The sequence below is a fragment of the Phoenix dactylifera genome, chromosome 5, assembly GCF_009389715.1.
Source record: "Phoenix dactylifera cultivar Barhee BC4 chromosome 5, palm_55x_up_171113_PBpolish2nd_filt_p, whole genome shotgun sequence".
NCBI lineage: Eukaryota > Viridiplantae > Streptophyta > Magnoliopsida > Arecales > Arecaceae > Phoenix > Phoenix dactylifera.
The window spans coordinates 12,432,985-12,444,953 of NC_052396.1; the positions used below are offsets into that span (position 1 = coordinate 12,432,985).

The 11,969-nt window shown below is 37.5% G+C and overlaps 1 protein-coding gene across 1 annotated transcript; it reads left to right on the top strand.

Annotated features, from left to right (window-relative positions):
* The first annotated feature begins 6,769 nt into the window (after positions 1-6,769).
* On the top strand, positions 6,770-11,655 carry LOC120110940. Its single transcript, XM_039126993.1, has 3 exons — positions 6,770-6,954; positions 7,048-7,263; positions 11,618-11,655. The coding sequence occupies exons 1-3, from the start codon at positions 6,780-6,782 to the stop codon at positions 11,653-11,655; spliced, it is 429 nt and encodes a 142-aa protein (XP_038982921.1). The 5' UTR covers positions 6,770-6,779.
* Positions 11,656-11,969: the final 314 nt, after the last annotated feature.

An 11,969-nucleotide genomic window follows, 5' to 3' on the forward strand; every position in this document is an offset into this window, starting at 1 on the left:
GCCATCTAGCGAGAATAAAGTGAAACATCGCCATTCTTTGGATCGTATATAGCCTTCTCCATTCTACGTTTTTTAGCTTAAAGGAGGTAATTAAGCTCACATGAGGTGAGCGGTACATTTATTTTTTCCATGTCATATATGGAAATGCTACAATGAAATGCTTGAAGATATGGATCAGTACGTTTATTTTTTCCATGTCATATATTATCATTAAGTCATCGTAGAGTCCTTAAATATGAATATAAAAGCAAAGTGCAGAAAGTATTATTCATAGATACTAATTATAATTACATCCTATAGTCTTGGGCTTGCTGTATGTATATTGGTGATCAAGTTTTTTTTAATTGCTGTATGTAATTGATGCTTGATGGAAAAGTTAAATATTTGGGTTTTTTTTAATTGGCAAGGGATTTCAATTGAAGCATTCATTTACTTCTGGCAAGGGATTTCAGACCATGTCAGTTAATGTAGGCTATGCAATCATTGAATTAATTGATTAAGTGCTATTTGTTTAACTTAATTTTGCTTGAGTCAGTGTACGCATGCATATTTTTGACTGTATCATTTACCTTGTTTTTTCTTAGAATGGACAAAAGTTGGATGAATAAGCCGAGATACAGTGACGAATATTTGAATGGAGTTCAGAATTTCGTTAAATTTGCTTTTCAGAAATCTAATATGAATGGAAAGATTTTATGTCCATGTCGAAAATGTGTAAATGCTTCTTCTCTTGCTCCAAAAACTGTTGAAGAATATTTAGTGTGGAATGGTTTTACAAGAGGTTATACTGAATGGGTATTTCATGGAGAGTTGATATTGTCATCTCCATGTAACTAACCCTCGTATATAGAAGACACCTCTAGTTTTGCATCCAGTAATATAGAAAAAAAATCTGTAGGAGAAGATGATATAAGGGGCTTACTCAGAGATGCTCTTGGACATAGTATTAGAAATTTAACAGATATTAGTGGAGGACAAGAAGCAACTGAAATAGGTGATGAGCGTACAGCAACTGATTTTATGCATGTTGAAGAACATATACACTCTGATGATGACACAGCTCGGTATCATAACTTGCTGAAATCTTGTGATGAAGAACTATATCCGGGTTGTAAGAATTTTACAAAGATTTCTTTTCTTGTGCATTTATTCCATTTGAAGTATTTGAATGGGTGGTCTAGCAAGTCTTTTACTATGCTTCTCCAATTATTAAATGATGCATTTCCGGAAGGCGTTACTTTGCCATCATCTTCTTATAAAGCCAAAAAATTAGTAAAAGAATTAGATTTTGGATACGAGAAGATACACAGTTGTCCGAATGACTGTATTTTATTTCGTGGTGGAAATATTAACGAAGAGTCGTGCCAAATATGTGGATCTTCACGATGGGAGAAATCTAAAGATGAGCATGATTTTTTGAATGAAGTGGATGCTGCATAGACTAAGAAAAGACCGGCTAAAGTGTTGAGATATTTTTCTCTCATACCTAGATTGAAAAGAATGTATGCATCATCAAAGACGGCTTCCTCTATGAGATGGCATGACGAAGGCCGTACAAAAGATGGAATGTTACGACACCCAGCAGATAGTTTAGCATGGAAAGCATTTGATGATAGGCATCACGAATTTGCTTCTGATGCTCGCAGTGTCAGACTGGGTTTGGCTACTGATGGGTTTAATCCCTTTCGAACTATGAGTTCTACATACAGCACTTGGCCGGTTGTTTTGGTTCCATATAATTTACCACCATGGATGTGTATGAAACAGTCTTCACTCATTTTGTCAATGGTTATTCCAGGTGATAAGGGCCCAGGTAATGATATTGATGTTTTTTTGCAGCCTTTAATAGAGGAATTGAAACAGTTATGGGAGGGTATTGATGCATTTGATGCTTTTACTGGTCAAACATTCAAATTGCGTGCAGCTCTTATATGGACTATTAATGATTTTTCTGCATATGCTAATTTATCCGGTTGGAGCACTAAGGGGCGTATTGCATGTCCTTCTTGTGGAGATTCAACCCATTCATATTGGTTAAAAAATGGAGGAAAGTTCTGTTATATGGGCCATCGTCGATGGTTAGAACCAAACCATCCATTTCGATTTCAGAATGATCTGTTTGATAGTACCACAGAGTTGCGTTCTACCCCTATTCCACCAACTGGTACCGAAGTTCTTAGACAAATGCATGGCACAAATTACATACCTGGTAAGGTCTCCAAATGTTTAAAGAAGAGGGGAAGGGAGGATGTTGGTAGCTCATTAAATGAAGGGTTAATATCAGAGATTTTAGAGGATGCTAACTTTTTTGAGAATGATGACAATGCATATGGACAGAAAAATGATGATGACACATTGGTTGCTTCTACACAGAAACAGTTATGGAAAAAAAGGAGTATTTTTTTTGATTTACCTTATTGGAAGTATAATCTTCTTCGATATAATCTTGATGTCATGCACATAGAAAAGAATGTTTGTGATAACTTGATTGGAACATTGTTAAATCTTGATGGAAAGACCAAAGACAACTTGAAAGCGCGTCTTGATTTGAAAGATATGGGCATACGACAAGAGCTTCATTCGAAAGAGCTTTCTAATGATAAATTTTTTATACCTCCTGCATGTTACACAATGTCTACTCAAAATAAGGATCTTTTTCTAATGGTTCTGAAAAATATGAAGGTTCCTGATGGGTATGCATCGAATATTTCACGGTGCGTAAATCTTAAAGAGCGAAGACTTTCAAATCTTAAAAGTCACGATTGTCATATTTTGATGCAAGATATACTTCCATTGGCTTTAAGATCGTCAACGCCGAAACAAGTTCTTGTAATTGTTTCTCAGTTGTCATCATTTTTTAAAGCATTGTGTTCAAAAGTTCTTGATCCTAGGGTGCTTGATCAATTGGAGTCTAATGTTGCCCTTACATTATGCCATATGGAAAAGATCTTTCCTCCTGGATTTTTTACTATTATGGTTCATCTACTCATTCACTTAGCGGCGGAAGCTAAACTTGGTGGACCGGTTCAATACCGATGGATGTATCCTATTGAGAGGTGATTTTGCTAAACTCTAATGTCTATATTTATAAATCATATCGGTGTTGATATTAATCTTAAAAATTTCTCGTTGAAGGTTTCTGATGCGCTTAAAGGATTATGTACGCAATCGAGCCTATCCCGAGGGCTCGATTGCTGAAGGATATATTGCTGAGGAGTGTTTGACATTTTGCTCGAGATATCTCGAAGGTGTTGAAACTGCTCTCAATCGACCTCCAAGAAATTTTGATATTGTAGAGAATGCAGAAATTTACAAGTTCTCATCTGCGGGAAGAGTTTTGGGGACAGTTAAAAGTGTTGTTCTTGACCAAAAATCATTAGCACAAGCACATCGCTATGTGTTACTTCATAGTGATATAATATCCGAGTATCGCAGGTTAGTATGATTGTAATCTTCTTATCTGTCATATCAGATATAAATGCTTAGCTAAAGAGTTTCTGATCGTGCAGAGAATTTTTAGTAACTCAGCGAAGCATCAACAATAACATTCGTCCTACCCCAAGGATTGAGCAAAGATGGTTGGTTGAGTTATTTCCTGAATGGCTATTCAAACAGGTTAGACATTTAATACATTAGGTATTTTCACAATTTTTTAATACATTGTCATTGAATAATTAATCATTGCTTCTATAATTTTTTAGGTGCCCACGATGATGGAGGAAAATTGTTCCAATGAATTAATAGTCATTGCTCGAGGTCCGAATAATATTATCAACAGATATGATGGGTTAATTATAAATGGTTTCAAATTTCATACTAAAGAACGTGAGAAATTTAGAAAAACCCAAAACAGTGGGGTTATGGTTGATGCGGAGGGAAAATCTTATTACGGTGCACTGAAGGATATTTATGAGCTGGATTATTATGGAAACTTTAAGGTAGTACTATTTCGTTGTGATTGGGTGGATATAAACTCATCTAGAGGTTTGAGACAAGACATAAATGGTTTCACACTTGTAAATTTTTCAAAGTTGATGCATACCGGTGTGCTATTGAAAGATGACCCATTCATTTTTTCATCTCAAGCTCGACAAGTATTTTTTGTACAAGACTCAAAAGATAAAGATTGGCCTGTTGTCATTAAGACTAAACCTAGGGACTTGTATGATATAGAAAAAGGGTTGGAAGAGGAGGATAATGAGACTTATACTCAGTGTATGTCTTTTAATATTATGCCGACTGATAGACAATGAAAGAGTATAGTTTCATAATGGTAAGAAAAATTTTCTAGTCTGTTTCTATGTTACCGATACTGACTTTTCTACTAGTAGCGTATGAATTTGTTTTATTGCTACTTTTGGTACTGCAAATTGTTTAACCAATAATGTAAAATATTTGGAATATACTTCAGTGCTACCAGGGGGCTTAGGAATAGTCTATTAAGCAACATCTCATGCATCTCGTGGAGCAAGAAGAAACTGATTGTAATCATCATTCCCTTAGCTTTGCAATATGTTATTTTGGATTCTCTCCTTTCATAATTACAAGAATATTATGTTGTCATGTGTAATGAATGATCCAGTGTTATTTTCACATGCAATAGGTTGCTAGACAGAACTTTATTTAAAGCTCGCTAAAAAAAGTGAGTCAAACCTTGATTCAGAATTTCTCTTTGCATATTGTACCAGTTTGCTTTATTTCTAAGTCATTCTTTTCCGGTGCTCTGCATGCGTACGAAGGGTGAGGTAATTGTTGTATGACTCTTCCTTTTTAGTGGAAAACATTACTAGATATTCCATTCACTGTGCAAGAAGAATTACCACATCCTTGTTAATAGTTGGTACCATATATTTCCTTCATGACACTTTGCTCTCACACATCTGTTTTCTTTATTAGAAACCAGCCAGACTTCAGCAAAACAATTTTTGGTCCATGTTTTGAAACCCATGCTTAATTTTTCAAGTAATGCTACTTGGAAATTTCTAATGCTCAGATCATTTTAGAATATGAATCATTTAATTGTAGTAACACTGGTGCATGGTCCCTGCTGCACTATGGCTCTGCTGATGTCATGACGTGCTTCAAAATACTAATCATCGGCTTCTTCAAATATATGTATGAATGTAGTATGTTTGTATGCATTTATGTAGGACTGGACGATGTCCAATCTTTCTCTCAAAGTGTATGTATATGTCTATTTGTTTGTATTTACATGTATATGGTGGTTTTTGTGAGTGGTGGACGCATAAATACATAATTAAGATATGCTCAATTTATTTACAGATAAAAACATATTAGAAACTTGATGTTTGTGGATTATAAAGAACAACAAAGTACTAATCTGCTGTTTGGCATATATTATATCAATAAATTGGTCTGTCTAATAAAAATGACACGGTGTATACTTTGTTTCGCCAAAATGTATGCATGCATTTATGTTCATAACTCACATGGATGCTCTCAGATAAGCATATAGAGGTGCCATGCGTTAAAACAATTTTCTTTTATCTATACCAGTAAAGTGGCATTATATACTTTGTTATGCCATAATGTATGCATGCATTTATGTTCATAAACTCACATGGATGCTCTCAAATAAGCATATAGAGGTACCATGCACTAAAACAACTTTCTTTTATCTATACTAGTAAAGTGGCATAGGCTTTGCATGCGAGCATTTTGGGGCAAACAGAAAACCATTAAGCATTAGGCAGCTGGACCTGGAGTATGATCATACCATAACTGACATGCCTTGACCAATTGTTTGGGGTTATAAGTTGTTGTTATCATTTGGCTTTTATTATGTACTGTGTTCTTGTTATCATTTGCCTTTTATTACGTACTGTGTTCTTGTTATCATTTGCCTTTTATTATGTACTGTTAGTTCCCAAGCAATGGTGCAGTGCTAGACAGGTACTTGCTCCTCTATTTTCCAATTTTTGCGGCACAAGGATATAAATTGATCAGTACTTGTTGGTGTTTGTAAACAATATGGAGTTTAGTGGTGGATTTGGATGGTTGAATATTTTGAACCAATCCCATCATTTTGCAGGTTCTTGAACGGCTACATACAATTATTAAATTAACATGGATCAGGAGATCACCATATATTGAAAGGTATGCTTAACTGTTCATGTTGATATGATTTTGTCTTGTACAACTCTATTCAGATGAAAATTAAGATTGCTCAAAAATTCAGCCGGTGTCCATCTAATTGTATATAAGCATTCCTTTTGTTCTCCCAAAGTTTATTCTGCTTATTAGGTTTATCACAAGTTTAGAAGCACATATAAATGTATCTAATATTATCTATCATGGAAGAAGCGAATGGTATATAATTACGTTTGGATGAATTTACTTGGTGTTAATTGTCTCTATCTGTATTAGTTCCTTTTTGGCAGCCCATCCTTCCCATCAGGAAACAAGATGGAAATCTTGAACTCTTGATTGAATCTTGGGTGAAAATATTTTGTATTTTAATCTCGTTTATAATTTAGATAGTCTGCTAATTATTTAGTTGTGGATTCTGTTGAATAGAAGCTCCTGCTGACTTGTTATTCTTGTGCTCAGATTGGTAGATGAGCTTGTTCTTTTGTACAAAGAATCTGCAGTAAGAAAGAGCCGTGAAGTTATCCGCAATCACATTTCACAATTATTGTTGTTGATTCAGAAGTAAGAAAAAAATGCCCTATTTATTAATTGCATTTTTTACTCTTGCATTAGTTACTCTTGCATTTTTAAACAGATTTCAATTGCTTAAGTACTTGCTTGGTAACAAAATGCACCGAGGAAAACGATTCAGAGATGTGGAGTTCCAGCAGTCTCAGGTGGGATCTTCTTCTGCTCAGTCCATGCGATCCCAGCAGCCCCAGCAGCACGAGTCCGAGTCTCAGCATGAGTTCCAGTCTCAGCAACATCCAGGCCAGGAGGTTATGGATGACTTGCATATCCAAGGTAATTTGATTTAAAGTGCATATATTAAGTTCATTTACAATCTAATTATTTTAATTAATTTGCCTCCAATGTTTTAATTATTATTTTTTATAGATGAACAAGGGAGAGTGAGGTTGACACGGGGTTCCTCTCGAGCACGGGATGTGTGGCAGCTTCGTGAGGATGAGAAGATGGTCGTCGAATGCAACGAACTAGGGCAGCCCATCAAGAGGGCTGGAAGCCTTTTATCAAGTTTCTTAGGATCAGTTGCGCGTAGGGGTCAGTTGTGTCCGCTCAACTATCATAAGTGGAATGATATACTTCCTTCTTGTCACGACCCCCGCCCCGTTCCCGGCGGGCCGTCGCGACGGTCCTAGGGTGCGGGTAGGCATAAGGCCACCAGCCACCACGTAGAACCCTATTACCTATCAATCATTATTAAATTCTGAAAATTTTGGCATGATGCATGCACAAAATGATCACCTTTCCTATAGTGACCTGTCAGGATTATCTCAATACATACAACACACTACCTGTAAGAGCAGCAATCACATAATCTGTCACAATATAACCTGGACAACACATGTATCATCACAGGCATACAACTGATCTGCACATATATATATATACCTACTCTCCAATCCATCCATGGTCAAACCCATATCCACAACAGGATCTATGACTATAACTATACACTATATACAACAGAAGGTTTATAATACACCAAAAGGTATAAACCTCTATCTAGATTATACTATATTATACTATGGAGCGGCACAGCAAGCAGACAATCTCTAACCCTGCTCCTCTCTATACAATGCCTGCCCTGCAATCAAAAACACCAAACTGGGGAGTGAGTATATGAATACTCAGTGAGTGGAGTAGAGAGTACTATGCACATGAGACAGAATATAATCATGGCTCGAGATGAAATCTCAAGATCAATAACAACATGAACATGAACTCAACATAGAGAATATAGAGTAAATCATCAATATCACCACAATCAATATCAACTCATCTGAAGCATATATGGAATAATCAAGTAAACATATATGCTACTCATGAATATGCTCAACAGATCATAATGCTGGAACATACAAATCATGTGTCAATATGCTGAAATCATCACTAGACAGCTGTCGCGAGGTGGATTTTACGCCCCAGGCGAACCAGCAACAACTCCTTACTGTCACATGCATATGCAGGATAGTACACCATATCGATAATGGAAATGCTAGACAGCTGTCGGAAGGTGGGTTTTACGCCCCAGGCGAACCAGCAACAACTCCCTACTGTCACATGCATATGCAGGATAAGACACCACACTAATCATGTAAATGCCGGCTAGTATCCAGAACAGAAATCCATCTCACATCTACATACTAAACGGCACCTCGCGGGAATTCTACATCCGCGGAAAGCCATACTGCACCTCACGGGGTCTTACTATGCCCGGCGGCAAGCAGAATATAAGTCGTAGGACCGGCCGATCCTACGCCTAGGGCCGTGTCCCCCCTAGGAAGGGACTGGGCTCCGCCCACCTAGAAGGCTACTATGTGCACAAAGGCCGATGTTCAACCCCATCGACTATAGGTGTCCTGCAGATACTGCCAAGCCATGCATAAATGCCATAATGCACCCTCCCAATACTCTACTAAAAAGGAGTATAATCAAGATTACCACTCACTCGATCATGACCCAATCATAAACTAACATCAGGGTTAGGAGTGAGGGTCAAGAAAGTGCAATACAACTCAATATACCACTAAAAAGGCTCTACAAATCTTTGAAATGGAGGAAATGAAATCAATTTACAAAAGAAGTTATTTCATAATTTGGAACCAATTTAATTACTCATAAAAGAGTATAATCAAGCTACGACTCACAATCTTTAAAATAGAGGAAATGAAATCAATTTACAAAAGAAATCATTTCACAATTCGGAATCAATTTGATTACTCATCAACCCCTCGTAATTCCTCTCAATGTTCCCTCAAATGCATGTACAGAATAATCAAGCATGGAGAATCAAGATTATAGAGGAATCTACTACAATATCAATCAATATGCTCAAGTGGAATCAATTCACACTTGGCGACATTCATGAAAATGAATTAAGGATGCTCATGGTGCAAAGTACATGACTCCCACTCACCTGTCAATCTGGCACAGCCCTGATACGCCTCCAAAAATCTACAGCTGGCAGTGGGGAACTTCTTCCTCTTGTTCCCTAGCTTCTTGCCTAACTGTGACATGCATTTACAATACATTTAGTCTTGTATCAAGGGCTATAATCTACGTGTCAATTATAATATAGGGAACTTTAATTGATTCAACTCTCCCGTTCCCTAAATCTTTTCTTTTCTTTTTTTTTTATTTTTCTATTAATTAACTCATCATTTATGTATACCAGGGATTCCCTTGCATGAGTACAAGGTTCCTTTTAGCTTGATCTAGGCTTAATACTCTATTATAGCATGAAATCCCTTATTTTCCACCTGGATGAACAGTAATCCGGACCGACAGCCGGTTACTTCATCCCGGGTTTGATCCACTTTCCAGAATCCAAATTTGATGAAATTTTTATCTAACATTCTACACTCATAGAGAATTCCAAAGAGGTAACATGCATTGCTATCGGAGGTCGTTTGACCTCCTAAATAATTCGCCGAAGTTGGAACTTCGATACAGTTTTTCCGTAGTGCCGGAAAAATTTGTCAAAATCTGATTCTTCCTCTTTTAACCGCCTCTACAACCCTTATCCGACCCCTCTAGACTATATCCACCCTTTGTATAGCCTAATGTCATCAAAAGACTAGATAGGGACGGATATTTACCTTTTTCTTTTTGGAAATCGAGGTCCTTGCGTAGAGGAGAAGGAGATCTACATTTTTCCCTTCAGCTGAAAGTGCACCCGGGATTCCTTTCCCTTTCTTTTCTTCTTCTTCTTCCTCTTCTTTTCTTCCTTTCCTTTCCTCTTCTTCTTTTTCTTCCTCTCTATCGCCTGAGAACCCCTCCCTTTCTTCTCTCTGCTTCATTCCCGTGAGCCACCAACCACCCTATTTAAATCACATCAAAGCACTATTCACCTTTGTTTAATATTATTAAATTCCTATTTTGCCCCTAATACTTCAACATATCTACAACTATGCCATTATCTTTGGATTCCTTCCAATTTTACCCCTTATATCAATTTTAAAGGACTATTCTATCCCTTTTTATATATAAAAAAAATTTTTGGGGTTATTACATCCTCCCCTCCTTATATAAAATTCGTCCTCGAATTTAAAAGAGTAAATTACCTGATTACTCAAAGAGGTGAGGGTATTTGCTCTTCATACTTTGCTCCGACTCCCAAGTGCATTCTTCAACATTGTGCCGGTGCCATTGGACCTTTACCATACATATTTCCTTATTTCTCAGCTTTCTGATCTGAGTATCAAGAATAGCGACAGGAAGTTCTTCATAAGAAAGATCTTCTTCTAGTGTAACTTCCTGCACTGATAGCACATGAGATGGATCCGGCACATACTTCCGGAGCATAGATATGTGGAATACTGGATGCACATGGCTGAGGTTTGGAGGCAGTGCTAATCTGTAAGATACATTGCCAACTTTATCTAATATTTCAAAGGGGCCAATGTATCTGGGACTAAGCTTGCCCCTCTTTCCAAACCTCATTACCCCTTTCATAGGAGAGATCTTTAGGAACACGTGATCCCCCGTGCCAAACTGCACATCTCTCCTTCTGACATCTGAGTAGCTTTTCTGCCTACTGAACACTGTCCTCAACCTTTCCTGTATCATTGGCACTTTTTCTGATGTCTCTCTGATCAAATCTGGTCCTTCTAGGTGCTTCTCTCCAATCTCAGACCAGCACAAGGGAGATCTACATTTCCTCCCATAAAGTGCCTCATAAGGTGCCATACCAATAGTGGAGTGATAACTGTTATTATATGCAAACTCCACTAAAGGTAAGTATCTGTCCCAGCTACCTCTGAAATCCAGTACACACATTCTAAGCATATCCTCGAGGGTCTGAATGGTCCCTCTCCGATTGCCCATCTGTTTGAGGGTGAAATGCTGTACTGAAATCAAGCTGAGTTCCTAATGCCTCATGGAGTTTCTGCCAAAATCTAGAGATAAACTATGAACCTCTATCTGATATAATAGAAACTGGCACTCCAAGCAGGGATACTATTTTATTCACATATATTTCAGCATACTGAGCTACTGAATATGTGGTTTTCACCGGTAGAAAATGGGCTGATTTTGTCAATCTATCCACAATCACCCAGATGGAATCATATCCTTTTTGTGTTCTGGGCAGCCCGACCACAAAATCCATAGTTATCCTTTCCCATTTCCACTCGGGCAAAGGTAACTCTTGCAAAAGCCCTGTTGGCTTCTGATGTTCAAATTTCACTTGTTGACAAGTCAAACAAGAAGCCACATATTTGGCTACATCCCTTTTTAATCCGTTCCACCAATATATGCCTTTGATATCATGATACATTTTGGTGGAACCAGGATGAATGCTATAGGGAGTGTTGTGTGCTTCTTGCATAATCCTCTGTCTCAGATTTTCCACATTTGGCACACATAGCCTACTGCCACACCTCAACATTCCATCTACAATCTGAAACCTTTCTGACTGTCCTGATTGCACTTCTCCTTTCAGTTTCACAAGGATTGGATCTAAATCCTGTGAAACTTTGATTTCATCTATCAACCTCGGTTTCACCTGAAACTATGCAATCAAAGGACGAACCTCTAATAACTCAAAAGATAGTCCCTGAGCAAATAAATCTGCCAGATCTCTGACTATCTCTCTCCTCTGGATGGAGATGTGAGATAAACTGCCCATTGACTTCCGGCTTAATGCATCTGCTACTACATTAGCCTTGCCCGGATGATACAGGATTTGGCAGTCATAATCCTTCAACAGCTCTATCCATCTCCTCTGTCTGAGATTCAAATCTCTTTGCTGCTGAATGTACTGGAGGCTTTTATGATCAGTATATATTTCACAT

Coding starts and splice junctions, on each gene's coding strand:
- LOC120110940 (XM_039126993.1), top strand. CDS start 6,780: ATGCACCGAGGAAAACGATTCAGAGATGTGGAGTTCCAGCAGTCTCAG. Junction 6,955..7,047: donor GGATGACTTGCATATCCAAG/GTAATTTGATTT, acceptor TATTTTTTATAG/ATGAACAAGGGAGAGTGAGG. Junction 7,264..11,617: donor GAATGATATACTTCCTTCTT/GTCACGACCCCC, acceptor TTCTCCTTTCAG/TTTCACAAGGATTGGATCTA.